This window comes from Rissa tridactyla, chromosome 7 (assembly GCF_028500815.1).
Source record: "Rissa tridactyla isolate bRisTri1 chromosome 7, bRisTri1.patW.cur.20221130, whole genome shotgun sequence".
NCBI lineage: Eukaryota > Metazoa > Chordata > Aves > Charadriiformes > Laridae > Rissa > Rissa tridactyla.
In genome coordinates, this window is record NC_071472.1 from 25,061,118 (window position 1) to 25,087,121 (window position 26,004).

General features: G+C 39.0%; 2 protein-coding genes across 8 annotated transcripts in view; one reads left to right on the plus strand and one right to left on the minus strand.

Moving 5' to 3' along the window:
- Positions 1-4,144, plus strand: part of DYNC1I2 (dynein cytoplasmic 1 intermediate chain 2) — a 30,533-nt gene extending 26,389 nt beyond the window's left edge. For all 5 annotated transcript variants that reach the window (XM_054207920.1, XM_054207921.1, XM_054207922.1 and 2 more), the window contains 4 exons: positions 502-646; positions 1,444-1,584; positions 2,592-2,717; positions 3,432-4,144. In XM_054207920.1, the coding sequence (XP_054063895.1) occupies positions 502-646; positions 1,444-1,584; positions 2,592-2,717; positions 3,432-3,545 (526 nt within the window). In that variant the 3' untranslated portion in view covers positions 3,546-4,144. The remainder of the gene's footprint in view (positions 1-501; positions 647-1,443; positions 1,585-2,591; positions 2,718-3,431) is intronic.
- A 2,749-nt stretch (positions 4,145-6,893) lies between these two features.
- SLC25A12 (solute carrier family 25 member 12) overlaps positions 6,894-26,004 on the minus strand; it is a 51,925-nt gene continuing 32,814 nt past the window's right edge. For all 3 annotated transcript variants that reach the window (XM_054207926.1, XM_054207925.1, XM_054207927.1), the window contains 9 exons: positions 25,814-25,898; positions 25,161-25,319; positions 21,837-21,889; positions 21,565-21,645; positions 12,836-12,976; positions 10,735-10,873; positions 8,248-8,406; positions 7,964-8,054; positions 6,894-7,505 (listed from right to left, as the gene is read on the minus strand). In XM_054207926.1, the coding sequence (XP_054063901.1) occupies positions 7,316-7,505; positions 7,964-8,054; positions 8,248-8,406; positions 10,735-10,873; positions 12,836-12,976; positions 21,565-21,645; positions 21,837-21,889; positions 25,161-25,319; positions 25,814-25,898 (1,098 nt within the window). In that variant the 3' untranslated portion in view covers positions 6,894-7,315. The remainder of the gene's footprint in view (positions 7,506-7,963; positions 8,055-8,247; positions 8,407-10,734; positions 10,874-12,835; positions 12,977-21,564; positions 21,646-21,836; positions 21,890-25,160; positions 25,320-25,813; positions 25,899-26,004) is intronic.

Consider the following 26,004-nt stretch of genomic DNA (forward strand, 5'->3'; position numbering starts at 1 on the left):
TTTTGTGTAACATCCTTCCCATCTCTTCCCCCCTTTCTTTTTCATTGCTCCTGATAGGAGACTATTAGGGATATATTGTTACTGGTTTATGTCTGAACTCTGTGTCCATAAGGTACATGCGACTTCTGTTAAGGCAATGGAAGTTTTATGCTCATTCCTGAGGACTGGATTTTGTTCTTTGTATGAATGGAAGTTTTAGCTATTGCTTGGAGAACAGTGTAGTTAAATGTGGGGACTGGTACCTGCTGAACGAGTCTCTTCTCCCTGTGGTGTATTTTGGCACTTAAGATTAGCAGAAAAGAGATGTTGAAGTTAAGGTTCATGTTCAAGCCTGGTCATCTGTGACCCTGTTGTGATGAAGCCTTTTGCAGTGGGGTAGCGTCCATGCAAAGCAGCAACATCTTTTCTTGTGGCTATATTTAAATTGTATTTCAGTGCTCTCTCTGTCTGCACGTGTATGGTTGCCAGATAAATTAACCTTGGTTATATATTCTAAAACAGCAAAGCTGGAATCAGTGAGATGTTTGAAGGACACCAAGGACCAATCACAGGTATCAACTGCCACGCAGCAGTTGGACCTGTAGATTTCTCACACCTTTTTGTCACCTCTTCTTTTGACTGGACAGTAAAGCTTTGGACAACTAAGGTAACTTAAATATAGTTCGGTGGTTTTCTTCGCAGTCCTTGACACAAGGTGGTGCTGTAATGTAAGCTACTTAAGGGACTTCAGTAAACTGAAGTCAAATCGTTTGAAGCGCTCGGTTCCGAGCAGCAGCCCTGCAAAGAGACAGCTGATGAACAAAACTGTAGTTCACAACATAAAGCTTTGCTTTCGGATTGTACATCACTCTTATACTTCTGATCTATTCTGTTCATCCTTGTCCTTTGTTCTCCACAACAATTACAACATAATCAAATGTAAATCATGCTGTAAAATCAGTTACTTCTTATTATGTATAAGGCAAATGTTTTACTGCAGTTTTGTGGAGGACTAAGGGACAGCACCAAAAGTGACGTCAGTTAAATTCCATGAGGCTCACAATTGAAATATCTATCATTCCCATTGCCAGAATTACCTCTTTGTTAGTTTGATGCCCTGAAGAACGCAAAGCGGAGTCTGAAGTGCTGTCACTGAATTAGCATTGGCTTGATTTACAAGATTCTTCATGCATTACACTTAGAATCTCTTAGAACATTGGCTTGCTACTGACTGTTTTGTAGCAGCAGCCAGAAAAAAAGGCTGTATGCTTTGGAAAGCAACCCTTTAATAATAGAATTAATTTTTGGCTGCTTTTTGCAGAGGCATTTTTTTTTTAAAATGCGAATTGCTTTGTAGTTACTGCTGATAATGCTGTTGAAGTTCTGTATTTTGCGTTACCTGTTTGCTTTAGAATTTTGAAGTGCAGAGTTTGGGTATCGCATTGTTACGTTTGCTTTTTTCAGAATAACAAACCTCTCTACTCCTTTGAAGACAACTCGGATTATGTTTATGACGTGATGTGGTCTCCAACTCACCCTGCCTTGTTTGCCTGTGTGGACGGGATGGGCAGGCTTGACCTGTGGAATCTCAACAATGATACTGAGGTGAGGCTGAGGCAGTCGGGTAATGGTCAAATGTAACTGGAAAAGTGGTTGTACATTTGGGCGGGGGGGGGAAGTCAAGAGTTTACCATAGCATTTTGGTTTGTTTTTTTGTGGTGGTTCTTAAATGTTCCAGTAGTTTCTGCGTAATAGATATCATTCTTTGATTACGAGGTTATAACCATAATGACTCCTTATACTGAATAACAGTGGTAATTAAGTTGTTTTACCTAGCACAAGAGTGCAGAACATCTGTTGGTGTAATGCTGACCCATGTTGTGAAAGTGATTCTAGACATCCCCCAATGTGGCCTTGGCAGCCTGTAGCTTCACAGCATGAAAAACCAGTTACCCCACACCCCTGTTTTGCCATAGTGATGCTGCAGTGAAACTGTCATTTGCTTCTAAACTTAGAGAATTGAATGTTTGGGTTTTCTGGTGTGAGCTATAAACTGAATTGTAATATAAACCTTTTCCAAGACTAAAACTTGTTGGAGGTAGGTGAGAGGAAAAACCTGACAGATACCGAGTACCTACATTTCACCTTCTTAAAATTGTGTATAGAAGAGAGAGCAGGTCTGTAGGAGCGTATGCCAGCCTATGGCGTCACATTGCTGTTACCCAGTTCTAGCCTTTGGACAAGACTTGACCTGCCAAAGCAGCTGACTTCATCCCTGCCCTCTGTCACCATCTTTCTTGAGATCCCAGGGCTCCTCCTTGCCGTCTGCCTGAATGCGTGCCTGTGCCTCCTGGCTCGTGACAAGAGTACAGATGTGCTGTTTGGCAGAGAGGCTGTTTGTACTTTGGCCAAGGGATAGAAGATGTGTTGTTTTGGTCACGTCACTGGCGATAGCTTAGGGACACTGAGAGTACTTGAGGTCTACGTGCTCTGCCTCGGTTGAAATGTTGGGCGCTTCTTCTGATGCGTCGCTGAGGGACCAGGTGTGTTCTGTGATCTACAGCTTATGGAATCCTCGTGCATTTTCAGCAATGTGTTTTAAATGGATACAGGTACCAACCGCAAGCATTACTGTGGAGGGCAATCCTGCTCTGAACCGCGTGAGATGGACACATTCTGGGAGAGAGATTGCTGTGGGTGATTCAGAGGGACAAATAGTCATATATGATGTGGGAGAGGTACGTATGCCCTGTATTGCACAAAGTACATTACAAAACACTCAAGTTTCTTTGACTCTTACTCTTTTCTAGCAACTTGCTTTTAACTGTTTTCCCCTGTGATTAGAGGAATAAAGTTTAATTTTTATTTTCAAATTAATGTTTCCTTTTTGTGTCTAATTCAGGTATTTTAGCATAACTTTTTAGCATGCTATCTGGCAACCAGTCAAAAAGTAAAAACATTATTGTAAGGCTGGTGAAATAAGACGAAGGAATCACTGTGGTGTTTGTAGCGATTTTATCATCTTTAATTGTGGCATGTGTGAATTCTGACCATAGCTTGAGAAATGCCAAACAACAAATTTTACACTGAAGCAGCCTTGACTTTGTTCCTACAGGGAAGGTGTTGCTGTAGCAATTGCGTGTATTGCACTAGTACGTAACTAATTGATTGGACGTGGCATTAGTGTTGCCCTTTGGAGGCAGTCTCTCAGATGGAGACGTATCACGCAAGCTTGTAATAGTATCATTACATACTTAAATATGGGATTTTCAAATTCTGCTGCTTTTATAAGATAGAGCTTTTGATGTTCAGACTGCTTTAAAAGTTATACTAACTAAAGGTAAGCTTTTCTATCAGAACCTCTTCTGAACATTACTTAAGCACTTTGCTGTTCAAAATTAGCTCAGTTTTTGTTTATCAGCAGGTTTAAATAACGTTCTCTTTGTCAACAGCAAATTGCCGTTCCTCGCAGTGATGAGTGGACTCGATTTGGTCGAACACTGGCAGAAATAAATGCTAACAGAGCTGACGCAGAAGAGGAGGCTGCAACCCGCATACCGGCGTAGATCTTTGAAAATAGGCAGCAGCGGCAGACTTGTGAATGATTTGATGCAAATCTTAAAAGTGTAAGCATGTGTCAGTTCAAGTACTAGGTTAAGGGAGGAATACATGGATTCAACTATGGACTTTAAAAATCTATTAAGATCACTGAAAATCAGATCTTGCATTGTCACTTTTTATATAAAAATTACAAGCACATTCTTGGGTTTGTGTAACTTTTAATACAGTTAACTTTGACTTTGCAAGGAACTTCTTTTGCTGAAACACTAACCTGGTGTAAATTTGCTATTGGGCTTCTGAGACTTCCACTTTGTAACAGTATATCTATTTCTGAAAAGTAAAAGTTCTGTTTCTAAACTTAACTTTCTATATTATACAGACTTAACCTTCATTAGGTAGTAAATCCCTGAAGCGTTCTCTAATTAGAACTCTTCAAATTACTCACGGATATGCATGCATATGTTCCAAGTAAGTTTCATTGTTTAAACATAGATAAGCCTCAAGACTGTGGTAGTGGGTAATATATGTGAATAAAAATTTGTCTGTAGTTACACACTTATTTGATAATTGGACCTGAATTAATGAAATACATATTTAATACCCAGTTCTTTTGTTTGAATTGGTGCATTAAAAGGTGAGACTGATTGATAAATAAATATTATATGAGCACTTGTCAGCTGCCCTGACCCCTAATCTGCGTCCCTTCAGTAGTCTGAGAGTAGAAAGTTGCTGGAAGCTGCTGCTTTCGATTTACTACACCACGGAGTTGTTTTCTACCCCCAACTTCTACTTCCTACCACAGCAATCAGCCAAAAGGAAAAAGGCTACTGTTGTCAAATTTTTCTTTTCCAAAGGGGAAGGAACGAGATTTTTGACTTAATTTCTATAGCATGATGATTTGCATCCTGTTAACTACAGACTTGCTACTAATTTTCTGTATCAAGTTAAAGAAAGATGTTTACGTTGCTTTTGAACACTTTTATTAAAAGAAGACCTCTCAATGGCTAGAAACAGAATGGTTGGAATTTCTATTAAAGGTTAAATTTTTCGAGTATATCTTTCGTAGGACATCATAAAGTTTCCCATCAGGACTGGTTTTGGTGTTGGGGGGAGGGTTGTTTGGGGTTGGGTTTTTTTTAGTAAAAATTCTGACTTGTACTCGTTAGGCACTAAGCCAGTATTGATTTGATGCCTTTAACTTAGGACTCTAGGTTTGTTTCTGGCATTCTTCTTCTGCTACATGCATATTGTTTTGCCAGAAGACCTGGTTTATATGCTTAAAAGTAGGGAATAGGTTTATATTCCCCTTAATCAGCTTTATGGACAGAAGTATTCTTATTGTTTCTTTGTTGTTTGTGTATTAAGTTTGGTTTTTGTTTGGTTGTCTGGCTTTTTTAGGTCTCCTTGTCTCAGTTCTGTTACGAGCAGCTCAGAGACAAGCAGCAGTAACAGCAGTTCTGTCTTCAAGAGGTTCTCTTTCTCGGTGGGTTTTGAAAGTGAAATGAATTTAGGCTTCCATCGGTGCTGGCTTCTCAAAAGCGCCCCCCCCTTTTCAATGCAAAGTCACGCTCTTCAGTTTGACATTTGCCTCATCGGTTCTGCTCAGCCTTAGGACAGCAGCTATCTGTTCACTTGAGAAACTTGTGAACTATATAAAGAACAGGCACGTCATGGGATGGTTTTTACCCTTTAGGCACAGGAATTCTTAATGAGCAAAATGTCCTGTTGTCATCCTCGTTTTTGGGGGGATTTTTGTTTAGTTGAGATTATTACTTGTCATTTAATAATACATTTTCTTTGGACTTAGATTTTCAAAAATACCATAGATAAAACTCCCAATGGATCATGGCATAAACATATAGGTCATATGGCATTAGTTTTACATAATTGCAACCTTTTAATAATTTTCAAAAAAATCTATTCTGTATCCATTCCTGTGTGTGTTCCTCCCTCACAAAATAGGTGAGTACAGGTTAAAAATGTTGTAAAACCCACACCTGCAACATTAAGAGACCAACAGTGATACTAGATACCATAAATGATCATCCTGGGAGCCACACTGTCCAGTTTCGGAGCTGTAAGAAATACAAATGTTATCTTCCATTGTAAAGTCTCCAAAGGCCTTGATCAAGTCAGTCAACAAGCTGTGACTAAGATTAAATACCAGTGGGGACCTACCTCTCTTTTTTTGTATCTATTTAGAAAAGCACAGAACAAAATACATAGATATGGGAAGAGAGTTCCTGGGAAGCTTGTCTCTGGAGAACTGCACAGAGCAGGTAGTTGTTTAAATAGAAAAAAAAACTAATAAAGACAGGAAGCCTTTTAATGGGGTTATATATATTGCCTAGAGGCTAGAAGTGAAGGAGGGCTTGTCTGCGTTTGTAGTGTTCAGTTTTTAAGAAGCCATTTCTTCCTAAGCTGACCAAAACTCTTTGTATTGGCCTGCTGTCACCTGAGCAAGAAAACAGTAGAACCTCAGATCAATTTACACCACTGGGATGTGCTGCACTCCAGGATGTTTAACCCTGAAAGAAACATGTAAAACTAAAGACTTGGAGGTTGTCGTACTTCAGTAAGCAAGGCTGGAAACCCACCCAGCTCTTCTCTGGCTGTATGGGTAGTGTATCTACTTTTCCTCTAGGACTGTAGAAGTCTAGATGCCTCTTGTTTCCTCTGATGCTTTTGCATTTGAAAATTACACCAGATAAACTTTTGGCAGACATTAAGCCAGAAATAGTTCAAGCTTTTCCTTTCTCCTCTCCTTTTACTTAGCATCCCACTCAAACTGGAAATCTAAACAATCGGGTTTGCATATAAAAAGAATATAAAAGTAAGTCTCTTCCCCCCCCCCCCCCCCAGAATAGCCTAATATTTCAATGTTAAAACAATCTAGAAATAAAGAGAATGCCTTCAACTTTTAATATAAAAAATTTTCTATTCTGGAAAAAAAAATCCTGTAAAAATCCTTGCATCTTGTAATAACTGGCAGATATCTCATTGTGCTTTAAATATACTACCATAGAGGTAAGAGCTATCACACATTTAGTACTGCCATGTATTTTGAGGGAATTATTTGTTACCAACTAGTGCTGCAAAACAAAATATTGCATGTACTCATCTAATTACTGTGCTCTCTTACACTTAGAAGCCAGCACATTGCGTTTTAATACCTGTGCTGTAATTAGCAGTGGAACGCGTTCCTGCAGAGGCTATCTCCTGTACTGTACATTCATTACTTGGGTGCATCTAATATTTAAATTTTAATCTGTGATCAGTAATCTGTAGAGAGAGAGAAAAAAAAAATCATACCAGACAACTTTTCTATAACCACAAAGCAGTGAACTGACAAGTGTTTTTAAATATTTTATTGTCACGATTGTTAACAAAATGCCTTCAAAACGTTCTGTACATTTCAGACTCTTTTGAACTGCACTACCCATTATATAAATGTATGTGTATAGATGCCATGATGTCTCTGTACAAAGATGTACAATATGTACAGTAACATTAAACGCAAGCTGTGCAAGGCAAAGTCTAGGCTACAGATTCATGCCACTGGTTCAAACAAGGCATAGAACCACAGCTTCAATCAGTTCCTTGTGTGCAAATAAACAAATAAATGCAGGTATATATTAATATCAGAAAGGAGTAATTAGATTTGCAAGCTCAGTTCAGCTAAAACAACATGCAGCTGACTGGAAAAAATACAGTACTACTCTGGTGAACTTTTTCCACTGCATCACTTTGTTCGGTTGAAACATCTTTTCAGGCTTCAGCTGCTGCTTTTTGGTTGAGCTGAAGTGACGACAGGAGATCGAAACTTTGGAAGATATAAACCAAATTTATTTTCTATACCAGCAAACGTAGCTGTAGCGAGTCTGTATCCACCTATGTGCTCAGGGTTAACAGGAGGAAGATCTGAAATTCGAGTTTTTGGGGTAGGTTCTGATCCAGAAGGTTTGCTGTTTGAAGAAAGAAAAAAAGCCTTTCCTTTATTTAAAGTGTTTTCTTAAGCCTGAATAACTTTATGAAATCTAGACTAAGTACTTTAAGCTTTTGTCTGTGTATGGAAGTTAAGTTTTTACTGACGGCTTTGTAAATCCTTTTAGCTTCCGGTGCCATGGGGGAAAATGGGTAAAATGTCTTGCTACAGTGGAAATATAAGTTTTGTGTAATATATAAAATAAATATAAAATGTCTCTTTATCCTCCTCATCTGTTTAGAAGTAGCATGCAAGCTTCTCAATTATATAAGGACGGGGTGATTTTTTGCATACTGCAATTTTAAGTACAGGTCCTCAAAGTTACCAAGTTTAAGTGGTCCCTCCCATGCATGAAAAAAATAAGATTTTTTTTTTTTTTTTTTTTTTAAAGTTGGCAGGGGTTTTTTGTGCAAGCTGAAAAGCAAGTATTTGACTTACAGGCCTCCAAAATCGACATAAAACCATCTCTGCAGAAGTTCGTAAGTGACCAAAGTAACACCAAACTGGGGTGAAGATCTGAACACGCGAGCTGTTAAATATTACAAATCAGAGTGTCAAGCAGAGAAAAGAATCGTTCAGGAGAGAAGCTAAACATTTTTAACAAGATGTTATGTTTTTCAGAATCAGACCTTGTAAATACTGCTCTGATTTCAGTCCTTAACAAAGCAAGCGCTAGTTTGCAAATTCGGCATCAGCCTTAATATTCAGAGCGTGTTTCTCACCTCCAGCTCCCTTCCAAAAAGCCGAAGGACCTTCTTCCCTCAGGATCTTCCCAAAGCAGTCGATAACTCCGCTGTATGTTGTCTGGCCGGCGCGAGCTGCCACTTGCAGTCTTGTCTTGATGACATCAGCAGGGGTTACCAAAGAAGCAGCAGGCACACCTTTTACAAGAAAACCACGTTTAATTTGCACAAAGAATCTTCTAACAGATGAAACACTTCTCACTGAAAAATAAAACTGCAAACTTCAATATTTATTTTTCCCAAGAATTAGATATTACTAACTGCAAGTTCTTACACTTGAGGCTAATGGAAACTTGTGCTTGGTGTAATTGTTTTGAGTTTCGTCTGAATTTCAAGGCTATAACATAGTAAAGAAAACAATAATAAGCTATAAACAGCAATTCTCTCAACATCTTCTAGTGGCCTGTCACTAACAGTAGTTTCAAATAGACAAAAGAGGCATTTTTAAATTCACAAATATGCTATACATAAGAGATATCCATGACAAAAATTAATTGTGCAACATCATTACTGTATTTGCTGGTACTCCATGACACATCTTGCAAATTACACAGAGGATTGATTTGGGAACTTGAATCCTACACATCCATTTGCTAAAAGCATTAGTAAGAAAACGGCTACTTAAAACACCTATTTATTCTACAGAAACACGTCTGTACTGCCGTTTGGACTGTCCCGTAGGAGAATAGATGCTGCTTACTTCAATAGGCAAGCCATAAAAAGACTGAGGCCAATGAAGGTGTTTTACAAGTCTGCTTAGTACCAACAGCGTGATATTAGCCAACAGTGATGGAAGAACAAATCTCCACTTCCAAGGCACCACTCTCAGCTTTCTAGTCAAAGGAAAGGAGAAAGTTTTCAGAAATGTACTCCACAGTATAGAACTGTGTTATCTGAGAGATTTCTGAATACTTCTGAATACTGTAAAAACCTCAACCTCTTAAAAAAGAGGAACCGTCTTCTGACTCAGAATTTTGAAATTGATTTTTGACTTCTGTTGAACTTTTTAAGATGGGTTAATATTAAATTAAAAGTTTAACAAGTCATTGATTTGCACAGGTGACCATAAACTCTGAAGTGTCACTGATCAATTCAGGAGGTTTTAAAGGCAAACAGAAGCACTGTCGTTAAGCCTACAAGCATACACTAATAGCAACCATATGCAGATTTTCCTTTACAGGCAGATACGTTCAGACTGTGTTCTCCCCTGCTGCACATGCCTAATGGGAATAGATCGAGCAATCGGGAATTTGAAATTTGCAATTCAGAAAGGGAGATTCCCGTACGTGCTATCAAACCAAGCCTACAAGGTTTACACGCGTTTTTAACAGGGTTCACGACTCAGGATGAGCAACCCAGAAACACTAACCAAACAAACCAAGAGAAGCTGCGGAGTTTGCAATCTAAAAATAAAAACAGCGAGTCTTTATATGAGACACGCGTTAAATAATAGCATTTATATGTGCCTCTGCAAGTACAGTGAGCTAGATAATTTTCCATTTCTGGCAGCTCTGCGTTACTTGAGAATAAACAGGGCTCCAAATGTGTTACTGGTGTCCCAGCTGGTCTCTCCCTTCCCTCTGGCAGGAGGAACACACCAACTGGCAGCGAGCAAGCGCAGCCAAGCGCTGTACCAAGTCCGATACGGGAAACTGCTCTTTACACACAGATGGCTCATGACCGATGTATATGGAGTGAATCCCCACCACCGCTACAGGCAATGAAAGGTCTGTTCAGCCCAGTGATGTTTCTGAACTGCACAGATCCCAACACTGAATCGTTCATGACCGAGAGGCTGCAGATAACTGGTTTTCATCCTAGTGATCTAATCCTCGGCAGTGCAGAATCTGGCCATCTCTATCCGCGTTTTTAGATATCCACCACTACGGTTCCTACAGCTGGTATTTTTATACTGCTTGCTATTAAGTAAAAGCAACTTTTTATCCCAGCTGGGTATTCTCTTTACATGCAACATTTTTCAGCAGCCTTAAAACATTTTAAATTTCAGCATATGATACTTTAACTTCAGCTTCTTTACAAACTAATCCCATGTTTTTAGCAATTACATTTGAACAAAGTTTCCTCTCAGTTATTCAGGAATCCAAAACTAGATAGGTCATTTTCTTCTTAGCTCTTATGATATCTCATTTTATGTTCATCAAAGATTCAAATTAGCCTTCAACGCTGAGAGCACAGTAACAAGTACAACCCCATTGAGACAGACAGATCAAATTTGACTACAAGTTGCTGAGCTGCATTACGCTGTTTATCCACATTATGCAAATGTAATTAGCTCTCATCAAAATTACATCGCCTCCCACTAAGGATAACAGTGATCAAATTTAGATTAAATCAGATACAATGCTACAGTACCCTTCCTTTATATGGGGCTACTGAGTGAATATTAAATATCACTCACTAAAAGAAAAAAAAAAATTACTTCTAGAAAACATTCTGCAAAATTACCTGCGATGGCTCCAGCTGTAAGGAGATTAAGCCCTCCCACATGGCCGTTTTCATCAGCAAGCATCAGTTTACTGTGAGCATAAACAGGAAAGTAGATTGCAGAAAAGGGAATGTCTCTGAGGAAACACGCTTTGGCACCCTGTCACACAGAAAAGAGACATAATACAAATAAATTTTGTAAATACGGTTAAAATTGATACCCAGCAAGCAGCCTGAGTCCAGAAAGTACCAACAGTTTTGATCTACCAGGTACATCGCACAGAAAATAAAATGTCTCAGGAAACAGAAGACGTAGAGTTGAACTTGAAAAAAAGAATATAGCACACCTGACGTCAGTTTCTAGAATGAGGAAGATTCCAGGTTCACGTCTCATTTCGTAAGCAATACGTGACACCAGCCCTGACGTGAGTACCTAGGATAAATACCTTTTACATCTGATGTCTCCAAACGTGATGAAGAAAGGGACAAAGGTCTGTCCTTACGTCTTGCTGACAACAACCCACAACCACGGAAGCAGCAAGACCAGTCCTTGCATGCCATTATTGCTACCAAACACAAAAGCACTCCTATAGTACCAGTGAGGACTGTGAGACCTCAAAGTGATCACTGATCGTCACCTGGCTGAGTGAAGAAGCTGCACGGGACGGCTACCAAAACGTGGAAAACCGCTGCAAAAATGGGAGTCTTTTAGTCAAGGGAAGATACAGGGAGACAAAACCAGCGGCCTACGGTAATACTGCAAGGAGCAGCTCCTGGCCACAACCTGGCATTAAAGCGTTCCTTAACAGAACTTCGCATGCTGTGAAAACAGTGAAATGCTCGTGATAAAACATACCTAATCCAGTCATCAGTTTGTTACCAACTAAAATAACTCCTTCTGTACAAAGCTCAAATAGGCACTTATCTGTCCAAAAATCTCATTTGCATACCCTGAAAGCATGCCCGTTACAAAACCGCCACTCCTGGCCGAAATACCCAACCAGTACACGCCAAAGCCACAGCCCCCACACGATGGACCCACCTGAGGCCAGTCACATCTTAACGGCCAGCCTGCATTACAAACCCTACGTGGCTTAAGCAAAAGACCTGATCAAGAGAAACTCGTCCCTTCAACAATTTTCATGCAGATACTTTATGCTCTAAAATGAGTTCTTACAGTTACTCACAAATGATAATGCAATTCTAAACAACAGCAGAATTTTTAGTAAGCTCAGTTGTTTAGTTCCTGCAAACAGAAATGGTAATTTCGTCCCGTGTACCAAAACACCTGTGATCTTTAGGAAACGTAACAGTCATGAATCTCACCTACCGACTCAGAACAGAAGCTTCAGCTCTAAAAGTAAATTTGCACATTTTTATAGTATTATTGCAGGTCTACGGACAAATCATGTAAAACAATGTTTTGTGAGTGCACAGCTAATACAACTGCTGAATTTACGCATTACCCCTTGCGCTGGCGGAAGATACAGGAAGAAATACTCTTCCTTGTTTAAGAAAACTAATAGATTCTGCTCCATTACACCTGATCCGTAATGACGGTAGTAAGTGTACCTGCAGGGAAGGAATCTGTTGACTGGCATTCTGCTGACGTACAGTATAGTATGGGCTTTTTTTTCTAGTGGAATTCGTTATCGACAAATCCCACCACTTAACTTCTTAAAAATCTGAATCCTACTAAACTCCACTACAGTTTCACTGCCATCAAATTATTAAGACAAAGAGAATACCCTGCTGCAAAGCTAACAATAAAGATAACAGAGATAAACGTAAGAAAAACACCCAGGGAAAGCTAAAGAAACTTTTCACAAAACCCCACCAAATGAAATGATCAGTGCCAGAAGCCAGCAGGTCTGTAATACAGGACTCCCTGTAGCTTGGCATAAAAGCCAGAAGGGTAGAATGGGTGAGTATTTTTTTGTATCCCACTGCCATTAATATAGAAGTGGGTTTTCTTCAGTTTTCCACTGCGAGGCTGCCCTGCAGGAAGAGATTGGTTTTAAGTTCAAAAGGTTTCTTTGCTTTTAACAAGTTTTTTTTCAACAAGGTAAAAGTTTAGCATAAAACACAGAACGATGAAGCCACTCAAGGCAGAAATACATACCTTATAAAGACCAAGGAGGCCTAAATCTTTTATAACAGAGAGGGCACTGACTCTGGGTCCTGTAGTAATTTCTCCTGCTACCTGCAGCCGAATCTTTACAATCTCCAGTGGATTAGTGAAGATGACCTGGGAAGCTCCTGCCTGCAAACCCAGAGAAAAAGAAAGTAAATTGCGTTACTAGAGCATGTGGCGACCGGTTGAGTTTTGCAAGGTGCTGAGTACCTTCGCTTCTCACCGCACTGGGCTGATATTCTCATGTGAAAATATATGAGAGAGATTTCATAAAGCACCTGTCTGGAAGTTAAAAGCTCCAAATCAGAAGTAATGCGTTTGTACAAAATAAGTTTTTACATTTATATTTTTATAGGCCACAGAGGTGTATTAATTCAGTTTGTCTTTGCTTTTCTCCTTGACGTCACTTTCTAGAAGCCATGGCTGTGTTTAAAAGTCTATCAGATATTGCACAAAATACCAAACTAAAATAATCATTAGACTTGTGCTACCGGAGCATCAAACACATATAAAGGAGATCTTATCTTTATTCAACAATAATCCATCACCGCTGTGTAGATGCGTTATTTGCATTTAGTGGTGATGCTGTTTAAAAGGTAAATCTGCGTTTAATGGTATAATTTTGTTAGAAAAGGTGTTTGGAGTTTTGTTTAGCAGCGTTTAATTGCCCTAAGTGGAAACAAAATACAAAATTTAAATAGGAAAAGAAACATTTCAAAATATGATCCTAGACAGAAATGGAAGACGTAACTTTCTCTGAGGCGGGCATGACAGATTTTACACACAGGAAATAATTCTTTTAGCAGCGCTGACGGACTGTCTTGCAAACTTCCTAGCAATAGTGTTGCAGAGCTGCTCCAGGTTCTGCGCTTGAACCAAAGACTTCCAAAGAACTATGTTTCAGATTTGAGAGAGATTCAACCTGACAGTTCAGTTTCAGAAGCCTGTAAACCTGTTTCAAATGACATGTTTAGATTTCTCCCTGGTTTGCTGTAGGTACGACCATTCACTTCTGGATAAGTGTGTGGTTCATCCCAAAACAGCTGAAGTTTACTAAACTTTCTTTTTCCCCCTCTTCCTAAGCCACCTTCTTTCATTTAAAAATTAGAACCACTTCCTTAAAATTTATGGCATACAACCACTTGAATACAGCCAACTATACAAAGCATTTCTTACACAATTTAAAAGCTCCTCTTAATGCTCATCTACTCCTCCAACCCATCAAATTTTAGCGAAGGAAAAAGATGCTGAACATCTGCAATTAAAACTTTTTTCCACTTCTAAATTGCCCAGGAAATAAATTGTCTTTGGCATGTTGGGGGAGTGTGTCTATGAAGGAAAAATCAATAGTCTGCTACAGCACCTCCCGGACAGCAGGCATGGTGTTCTCTGCTAATTGATTCAGAACTAACGAACGCTAATCCTGCCTTTAGCACAATCTTCCTCTCTCCAGCAGCAGGCAGAATAAACCTGAGCTTAGCCCTGAAGTGTGCCTTAGAACTTGGTAACTTGACTTGTTCTAGACTTGAGACAAAAGAGCGTTGAAAATCTCAGCAGCTCTCACTGCGAATGCAGTGGGGATACACGCACGTGGGTAGTATCTGAGGGACGGGGTGCGTGAAGCACCAAAATCTTCACTGACAGAGCATCCAATATGTCACTGAACCTTTGCCGAGCACACTCCCATCCTTCTGCTGCGAGCCCCGTCTATCACTTTACTCAATACTGACATTTAAAATCATCGTTGTTACGGCTTTACTAAAGGACCTTGGCCCAAACAGTGGGAGATTAACCCCTGTTTTTCATTAATTACCTTCGCTGTAGTAGTTACTGTCTTTAAGAGTTTCCACTCAAAGTTGTTAATCTTTGTTTTATTCCCTTACTTCTTCACCCCTCTGAAAGAAAATCAAAGCCTACATTTTTGTGGACATTTATTGCAACCACCAGAAAGATCACTGGAACTCCCAGAGCAGCCAAACGGATCCCATCGCCTGTTCCTTGGACTTGCTGCGTTATGTTCACTCAGTGACCGGACACCACTCGTGTCCAAAGCCATTCTTTAGACTGCCTTTACTTCTCATCTCACAGCTCATACACACCTCTGTGTGCACCATGAAACGGCCTGTCCTGCCAGGCGAAGTGCCAATCTAAACAAAACTCAGAAAATTCTCATCTGGCAAGTTCTATTAAACCAGAATCTTTTTTTGTTTGTTTGTTTGTATTGCATTCAACAGAAAACCAATTTCAAATTGGTTTACCATTTCCATATATCCGTTTTAAAAATAATTTTGGTAGATAAAACATTAAGCAGAATGCTCTTACTACACACTACAATGCACCACACACACAGGAAAAAATCAAATAACTTTAAATTTAGACACTAAGCTAGAAATTCACTCTTTCTAGACAATTACCTGCTACCCACCTATTAAATATGCATTCTTTGTTTACATATGTATGTGAAATTCCATTTTTTATTTTTAATATTATAAATTAGCACATCCTGCAGAGCAGACAAAATAACTTTTCCTATTTGCCTAACACCCACTACAGAAACACAAATAGGCCAATTCGTCAACATTTCTATTTCCTACCCTGAATTCAATCTTCCTGCAATTAACATTCTCCTCTCCTAGGTGCACAACTGCCTACCTTTCTGTCAGAAGCAGCAACAGCCCTCTTCTGATACAGAAATGAAAAGTGAAGACTCTGCACACAACACATTTCAATAATTTAGTAGCAATACTAGTTATAGATACACAATGTTATGAGTTATATATGGTTAATACAGCATTATATATTATGACAATATTAATACTAAAATACAAGTTGATGATTGGGTCATTGAGCAAAATAAAACATAAGGAAAACCCTAACATATGGTTATATTATCACTAGAAAACCATTCAAAAAACTCCTTCATTACATTAACACTTTGAACATTGAGTATTCACAATGCTGACAAACTTCCCAACAGGCAGCTTTCCCAAAAAGAGCTGTAGCTGTGAAGATACCCAGTTAAATACTCCCTATTAGCAATACGTACTTCTATCCAAGCCTTGACTTTTCATACCCTTCTACTTGGAACTCAGCAAACTCTTCAGCACAGCAGTGATTTGATTCATGCGAAGAGGAGCACTGGATTCACTGGAGTTGCACCAATGCGTCAGGTCTTTGACACATCACAAGTTGGGATAAGACAAGGATTGATTTTAATAAAGAATGTGTAACACAAGAAAACCCACTTTTTTGTTGTGTATTTTTTGGAAAATGAATGCGAAAGGTTGTTTTTTACTTTTTGGGGTTTTTTTTTTTTCAAGTTAATGGTTGCCCATCTATGTAAGGAAGACGGTGTGAGGCAGAGGAGTGCTGCCCGGAGAGCAGAGGAAGAGCAGTCCCCAGAAGAGGGTGCGGAGGAGAATGACACAAAGGATCTCCAAATAAAAACGAGCTGGCGGTGCGCAGGGCTGCAATACAAATCTCCACGCTTCTGTGCAAGTCATTGGCAATCATCATCATTCTTTTTCAAAAAAAACCTTACTTCAGTTGTCAGCTATGTATGTTAAATACACATGCACGTGTATATATACACAGAGGTACCACATTGCAGTCCTTGGATTTCTTTTGGAGAAGGTGCACTAAATCTAGATTTTCCCCCCCCATAAAAACCTCCCTTCACACATAAATTACAACAGACACTTAAAAAAAAGGTTGACAAATTTGTTTCTGAATGGAGGTTATTCATACGCACCCAAAATACCAGTAATAAAAGCTTCTACTTAACCTTAATGTCATGTAAAATAACTCTACAAGGAGCAAATAAAGGAACTAAATCTGACAGCAAAGGTTATGAGAGAAAAAATGTAGTTTGAGATCCCACAGCAAACGCCCCATGACATGCCAAAGGCTGAAGGAAATACACAAATGACCCTGCAACATGAGACCTCTTGCCCTTTCCAATTCCACCCAAGAGGCATATGCTACAAAGGGGGAGAGGCCTATTTCAAGCCCTTCCTTCCTTCCTTCCTTTCTGAAACCACCACATCCTGGACCACAACTATGTCCCATACAAGCAGCTAAAATAAGACGTTACTTAAAACAGTCTAGTTTAAAAAACATCAAAAGAACTTGCACTTCTTTCTCATTGTTCATGCACCTACGGTAAGCTTACTGCCTCTTTTACTAAGGAATAAATTTCTCCCTAACTTTAAATATCCACAGTCGAGATCAAGATAGAGCAAGTAAAGTTTAATTCTGCTTCTAACTTTCTCTGTTTAAAGTATATTAAATGGAGTACCTTCAAGATTTTGAAGGAAAAGTACTGACAGCTGTAATTCTAAAATTTTGTGTTTGTTAAATAAAACAGTAACATTTTAAATTTTTTTCAAAAATATTTGACACATTCCTGTTTGCCTGATAAGCCTGTATACGTGTTTGTGTGTATGTATAAATACATATGAAAATTATTTTTACAAATATAACAAAATATTTAGACTAAATGCTATATTTAATGTTTAAATATAGAAGAGCTTTTAAATCAGTGGTAAATTTGCACTTCTATGTGTATGTATGTGCACACACACCCCCCCCCCCCCCCCTAATCATCAACAGATGCATTGCCTACACCTCCAAGAAGGGTTTTCTTAGATCCTTTCTGTCTGGCACCCCATATCCTCTTCCTCCCTGCGGCATGAATTGGAAACCTCTTTTCTGATGAAAGAGGATTCATCCATTCAAATTGCTAAGCACCGTGCCCACTGCATTCATGGGAAGAATCCATTTTTTTTTCCTGTGTGACTCACAGGAATTACAGCTTCAAATCACAGCACCTTTGTCTACGGTAACAGTAGTTATGAACCATTTACAAGCATTAAATGTCTACTTCAACACCGCTTCCCAACTGAGAGCGAGCAGTTGCCCTGCGGCACCTTGCCCTTCTCCGTGTGCTCACGTGCGTCATGCCTGTAAGCTCCTTTGAGAAGCACTGTCCATACCAGGTACGCGCTCTCCGATTCCCCAGCTGCTCTCGGGACGCAGGAAAGCATTGCCGAAGCCTCACTTGGTGCCCCTGCAACTCAAAGCTAACGGTGGCTGAAAACTCCAAAGGCTGGAACGCGGGCTAATCACTGAATTACAATGAAATGTAATTCAATTAATTACAGTAACAGTAGGGAAAGAAATTGTTTGCTCTGAACATGCTTAAGTGCGGATGGTGCTGTTGATGATTAAGGAACCAGCATCCTCTGGGGAAGGTAGGAAGATGGGGTATCAGTTTCACCCATCAGGGACCAGAGCCCTTTCACTGACAGGTATGACCTGACCGCTGTAACTGAGCTGCCCCCCGTAGCTGTTCTGCAGACTTCAAATACGGCTACAGCTTGGGAGCAGCTGGGAGTATTTGGGCTCTGACAGAGCAGACCCTACACTTCCCAATGACATTTACATTGCCCAGCGGCTAGCAGGTAGGTTTCAAGGAGCACAGGGCAGGGGCTGCCTGCGGGAGGTCCCTGCCCTGCAGTAAGGAAGGAAAGACAACAGCCAGGCAAGCTGACCACAGAAATGGGCCACCGCCTGGGCGGATGCCTTTGTTAACGGCTGTGAGAATGAAGACATTTCCTCTGACTGGGAAGGGGAGTTTATTCCGTAACCTTACAAGAGCTGAGAATAATTGGAGCCCAAGAAATAAGATTTTGGCCAAAGAGATCCAGTCTCTCGGAGTTACTGTTTCTGGAGGAGGCACATGTCTGTGGGCAGCCCCTTTGCTAGACGGTATAGTGCTTCTTGCAGACGCTCCAGAGCTGGGGATACGGAACAGCCCACGCGGGCTCTCTTGAATCACTACTCTCTTAATGTCAAAGGTTTCACCTGTCCTTCTGTGTGGGTCTTACAAGACTGTAACACCATACGTAGGCTTTGATATGGCACTGCCATCCAGAGAGGGGAATTTGCTGGGTCTGCTGAAGCCTTTCCCAAGCTGCCTCCGCTTCCTCACAAGAATTTGTTTTGTTCCCGGCTGAGGACTGTGGCATGCACAATGTGCTTTTGTACGGCTCGCAAGAGGGTGGGCCTTCAAAGGTCAGGAAGGCCTCTGCTGGAAACTCTATAAAATGGCTGAAAATATGGCTTGCTTATCCACTACCAGTTCCATACCAGAAATTATGAAAAAGTGCGTTATTCCTGTTAATCAGAACAAAGCTTAACATTAAACACAGGCAAGTGATGGTCAGAGATAGTAGTAAGTACATCTCTGAGAACTACAGACAGGCATAATGCTGTTTCTTCTCATGTTATCACAAGGTGAAAAGCATGTTTTGAATTTAGCCTATATTTATAGCATCCTATTAGCAAAATATTTGTGTTGAACAATAAAGAAAAGCCACAAAAAAACAAGTTACCCAAAGCCAGATGCTGAAAATAATTCTGGCATATATAAAACCTAAACAGTCCCGCAGTCACCTATCATTTTGTACTAACAGAGAGTGAAAGAATAGAATCACAGAATGGTTAGAGTTGGAAGGAACCTTAAAGATCATCTAGTTCCAAGCCCCTGTCCTGGGCAGGGACGCCTCCCACCAGACCAGGCTGCTCAAAGCCCCATCCAGCCTGGCCTTGAACACCTCCAGGGATGGGGCAATAAAGGAAATAGAACAGAAATAAAGGAAATAGAATAAAGGAAAAACAAAGAAGAAGGGTAGCATCACCTTAACAGAAAGTCTTGGTGCCCACCCATATAGAAATGGACTAAGCTTACTTGTGGCACTTACTCGGCTGTAACTGTTGGTTACGTCTCATAATATTTTGCAGAAAACCAGCATACAATGAACACCTGAAGTGTGAAGATCAACACTATTTCCAAGCAAGTCAACACAGAAAACTGCTGTCACAATGAGGATGAAAAGGACTAAGGATGAGAAAGGCAAAGACTTACATATCAACTTGCTATTGCTTTAGTCAACTGATACTTTCAGACTTTTAGAATAAAGTTTATAGGCTTCCAAATAAAGATTCTGGTAGTTAGGAAGAAGTGAAATTGCTAAAATGGAACTAAGCAGCAGTACGGACAGAAAAGCCATCAACTGGTAAAATATCAGATGGTCCAGAGGAGGCTGCAAAAAAATTAACATCCGTGAGGTTGCTAAGCTGTGGCCAACTTCTCTTCTACAAACGCCAACTTTGTTTAAAATTCTCCCAGATAAATAGTATCTTGGAAAAGGATATGAGAATATCAGGTAAAACAGTTAGCTAGAAGAAAGGGTTGTGTTTGGACAGATTATAAATCTGCTCAGCTTCACAGAAACATCTGAATTTCTGAAAGCTGATCTGAAACTCAGGTATCTCCCCAATTTTTGCATGTTCACTACAAAAAGACAATGAAGTTATTTTGAAAAAGGAGTACCTACCAGGAAGTGGGAAAGCCTCTATTGTAGATTGAATTTAGTATTATACATTTCAGTACAAAAGAGTGCGAAAAATAAAACTGATTATCAGACGTTTGATTTTAATTACAAATTCAATCACAGCACAGAGAAAAACACTAGTGAATTACATTCACTTCTGTTATAAATGACCTGTATGTGCCTCCCGTGTTATTGAGCTTTCCAGAAAAAAAGGTTAGTCTTTTGCTAGCTATACATCACAGCTGCTTTCTCACATTTCTCAGAAAATAAACTTTGTACGCTGACAGGTGAAGACTCAAGCATGTACCAGGCTGCCAAATTCAATCAGGCAGAACTATACGCAGCCTCCCTTCAGGGCTGCTTCTTTGAATTAAAAGTTTGTAGAGGTCAACAACCCTTCTGCCCCAGGTTTTGTTGTAAGCTGAGGAGGTTTTATACCAGCCTGTCAGCCTACTCGACTGGAAGTTATTAGTGTTCTCCACTACAAAAGAAACCTAACTCAAGCCTTAAACACTTTATAGGGTTAACAACTGTTGGGGAATCCCACAAATGAAATTAGCCAATGTGAAAAACCAAAAAAAAAAAAAAATCTATCATCAATATCAATTCAAACCTCTTAACTGATTGCTGATAAATCCACTGAATTACAGCCCTCAATCTCAATGAAAACACAGTTTGGTTTTGAACCGCATTTAGCTGATGGATGTAGTTAGCATCAGGAAAAATGTAGCTACATTTTATACAAAGTCATTTAAACATAAAATTCACTCATACCTGTTATCCGAAAGATAAGACTACACAGCTCAGTTTTTCCACATGTTCACAAACAGAAAACTATCACATATAGCAAATTGAAGAATGTATCTTTTTACTTTCTTTAAATCTTCAGCACAAAATAGATTTTTTAAACTATTCTAGCTACGCTCCCCCACCAAAGGAAACTCAAACATGATCTCTATAATCCATTCGCAAGGGCAACCTGTATCTTTCCAAACTAACCATGAACGCCAAGCCGAGCCAAAGTATGGAAAGGGAGCACCCTCTCTTTAGCCTTTTGTGAATAAAACCACTGCTGAAACTGAAAGTTAGAAACTGGGCCAAAAGAAGTTGTTCAAGCATGTCATTCCAAGGGAACTCAACTCAGAAACATGCAAAGCTTTCCAAACAGAAAGAGTACTTTTTTTTTTTCGTTCCTGTGACTGGGTGAAAAAAAGAACAGTTCTCTTCAAATCAACAAAGCACACCCATTAACTGTCATTCCAACCATGCTAGATGTGACTGAGAATCAATTTTTCCTGGGAATACAGGACTGATACTTACACAGCCTCCAGCAAGGACCTCTGCGGGGAGTGGAATGGAACCATCTTTCTTAGTAAATTTGTCTCTGACAAAGTCATTAACCTAATAAAGATACAATACATTACACACAATTTTAAGGTATTTTTCCTCCTTACTAACATATATCAAGTACATCTGTAACCATATGTATAAGAGTGCTTGTAAGTGGTCATCTTTCACACATTTTAGGAAATAAATCCTGTGTATGTTAACAAACAAAAGGATGCCAGGGAAAAAAAAAAAAAGATACGTACAGTCAGCTTAATAGCCTTTTCTGGAGCAACACCTATCAGCTGTGGTAACAAGCCTATAGAAACAAAGACATCATAAGGCAACATTATCTTCCTAATACAGAAACTAGTATTTTATAAGAGCTCTACAGAAATGCCCTTCTGCACATGGGATATCCTTTGAGCTGGATGGCATTTATGTTAGTCATGCTGCTAGAGCACTGCTTATTCATACCAATACAGTTTTATATTAAGAGTTCTGTTGAAAATGGTAATGAAAAGGGTGACCAGATCTGCCTTCCACAACCAAGTCAAGCCTGATGCTGTTGCTGTACAGAAGGAAAAAAAGGGTAAGGACTGAACATACGCCTTGGATATATCTACTACCTAAGAGTTCATTTGACTTTTTTAGCCCCTTAATATTATTTTCCCCATAAAGCTTGCAATTACTTTTTAAAATAGAAGAATAATTGTGAGATATACACGAATATGATAAATTATCAACTCATTTCTACTTGACTCACTAACCCGAGTTTTCTGAAGGCTCCAGTCAACTAAGGATATAAAGGATTTTCTCTTCTTCAGTCCAACATGGTAGAATGAACTTCTTTAAACCCTATTACTATTAAGCATTTTTTATCTCACCAAAAGGAAGTATTAGTGGACAGAACCGATGTTGAAAAGGCACTTGCTTCTGGAAAATAGCTACTATCAAAACGAACTGCCATTTGACGAAAGCACATATGCTTTCCTAGGAACTAATAGGTTTAAGAAAAAAATCAGTAGATGGCAGTCTTAACTTCCTAACACACAAGATTATAACAGCATCTGTTATTTTTAAATCCATTTTCTCCACAGTCATTCTGGCATATATATAGATTATAAAACTTAAAAGGCTTATTTTTATTTGAAGTGTTCACTTCCCAATGTTATTCCATGGTTAGGGAATATAAGTTTGTCAAAAGTGTTTGCCAGTTAACTAACAAAAAATCCCATGCTAATTATATCAAATATCAGATAACAGCAACAAAACTGTATCGATGCAGTTTTTCACTATCTGTTAAGTGAAAAGAATAATAGCTAAAAGTTCATTTAAAAAATGTTCAAAATTACCAAAAGTACTCAGCCTGCAGAATTTTTATACTACTTCCTTAAAAGGAAGCTCAGAGCAAACACACCTAAATAGAAAGTGCAGCAGTTAATATATGCAGTGTAGTGGTTTTTTCCAACCCAGTACTTCCTGTGTGATCTCCAGACTTACTATGCTGAGGAAAGGTAGTTATTAAATACAAAGAAAGGTTGACAATAAGTAATGCTGCCCTCCCAGCCTGAATCTGTGATCTACCATGAAAAGAAAATCCAGCTCTGCAGTGCCTACAAGGCTTTAAAACCCAAAAGTACCAGACAAAACACCACAAGACAATCCCCCCCCATTCCCTTTAATGCAGCTGAACTTGTTGGGCACACATATTTGGTGTGCCAGGGAAGTCAGGAACCTGCATGGTCTGGTGAGAGACCTTAGAAGATACTCCATTAGTTCTGAAGCTGGATGGCAGGACTCAAAAGTGTCATAATTTTCGTGACCAAAAATTGTAAGTTTTTATTTTAAAAGTGAACTCTCCAGTATGCATTCAGATCTATTTTTTTTAAACTGCGGTAAACAATTACATTCTACCGTTACATTACAATATAATTAGGATAATCTAGTTCAAGAATATAAAAACCCAGTAAGACACCCACAGTCAACTCCATAAATGCTTCTGTTGTTTAGTTTAATATACTTCCACAGACCATCTAATTCTGAGAGTCCAAGACCCTATTAATGTACTGACCATTAACATTTTCAAAACAACTACATTAATTTCTTATGCTAAACAATCTTAAAAGACAATTATTAAAAAGACTATTAAAAAGTTTAACAAGCTGACGTTCTTTCAAACAATTAATTCTTCCTCAAGTGTAAAGCATTGCTGACTCCATCAATGGAATCAGCCTTGATTTCAAAGTGAGAAAGGTTAGAAAACAAAAATAAAAATAACAAATTATCAGTTTTAGAAGCTGCTGTGCAAAAACATGTGGTTGGGAGGGTCAGGAAGAGAAAGAAAAGAGTACTGTAGAATAGCACTGTAGAAAGAGAGGTCATAAACTTAACTCAAGGAGTATTTGCTTTTGCGAAAGATTTAGCAACAAAAAAGGAAGCCAATTTACCAGTTAGATATAATTTACAAAGATTGCAGCTATTTCATTAACGTTTTCACTGACATATTCCTCCCTCTACTCACTTGCACAGCAAAATCCTCTAAGATTACAACAAACCTCTTCAGCCAGTATCCACAGACTATCACATGCAAAAACTTCTCCGATACTGTCCTTAAAAGGACACTGTCCAATGTCTTTATCAAGAGAACGCATTGCAAAGCGGAAAAAAAGGCTGTGACCATTACAGAAGTGAGTGACTTTGCTCCAACTAAAAAAGAAAAAAAGTGTGCCAATTAATAAATACCTTACTGATCCTTATGAAAATTGTGCACTTCATGAAGTTATGTGAAATGACAGTTGAAAATAGAGAATTCAACTAAATAGCAATTTCAGAGGACCGGCTGCCATGTACCCTCTATGGAAGTCACTTTATTGATGTCATAAAAACCCTTTCAGAATCTTCTCCTAAGCTAAAACAAGATACAAGATAGCTTTCAATCTAACTGATAAAACTGATAAAAAGCTGCTTTGGATTCTTAACCTGTATTTTAGAGGAGGTTTTTTTCTTTTTTTAAATTACAACTTTTATGAGTTCCACTGTATATATTTTAAAGTAAAACAGAGCAACATTAATACAACAGCAGGATGCAATTTCTTGTTCGCAGCATAAAACCATAAAACAAGTCCCACCACCTGCAGAAGTATGAGGCATAAGATCTGGCATCCAGTTTAACAGGCACATTTCAAAATGACTGTCTGTCATCTCTTAACAAAAAATATTTGCAATAAAATGGAGTTTTATTCCTCATATGCTAAGCTGCTCCTGATGTCTGCCCCTGGCCAAAAGTTACAATCCTTAGTTTGAGAGATAACAATCACGCCCACCACACTCACCACTCAGAAATTAGCACTTTAAACAACCTAAGCAGCAAGGAGCAAATGAGTAACAACAAAAGAATGAGCAGTTTTTCCCAGCAATTGTTTATGATGAACAGTGCTCAAGGTAAGATAAATATTCTGCCCTATGAAACAGAAGCAAAATACCAATTTCCTGGTTTTCCCATAAGAAACCAGCTGTTGATGTATTAAAAAAAAAAAAAGGCAGAAAATCCCCAACTTGAGAGAGAGATAAATATTTTATTCACCTACCTCTGTAAAGACCAAAAAAGCCTTCAAAACGCAAAACCTTTTTAAAGCAGTCAAAGCTGTTTTTATACATCAACTCTCCTACGACTGAACCAGTGGTGCGTTGATTCTGCATACGAGTTTTCACCAGGTCTATGGGATACACCGCAGTAGCACCAACAGCTGTAAGAAAGCATTTGAAGTATTATTTCTGCATCAGCCTTGTTGGTGTAGTACATAACACTTATGATGACTTTCTAAAACATTTATTTAAACACAAAGAATATATAAACTGGTAAGATCTCTGATATGTTGGAAGTAAGAAAGGACAATGCTGAAAATCTAGAAAAAACGTCTCCGGGAGAATGGATTATACTATTACATAAAACAAGGTGCATAGAACAAAAAAAAAACAATTAGGAAAAGAAGCAATCTGAATTACCAGTAAAGAAATTCATTACTGGAGTAGAGTTTCAGAGGACTGTGGAGGGATACTAGAACAGAAGTGATAGAGAAAAAAAAAAAGGGCATGGCACAGCACAACGAAAAGCGGTTCCACTCTCCAATTCTTCATGTGTATATAACCAAGAAATACACCTTAGACGAGATCAAGTAGTCTGGCAAGAAAGTGTTAAACTAACCCAAGCTTGAAAACAGAAAACAGAAACACCACTCACCTCCAGCAATTGAGCCCAAAGTGAACCTGTAAGCTGACTCAGCTACCTGGAGCCAGATAGGCCTGCCTAACTCTCCAAAAGATTGCTGTGTGAGGAAAAGAAAAGAAAAAAAAATTGCTTGAAAATCTGCATGGGAAAACAAAGATGCCGGTGAATTGGCTTTTGTAACATTACAGAAAGAATCTGATAAA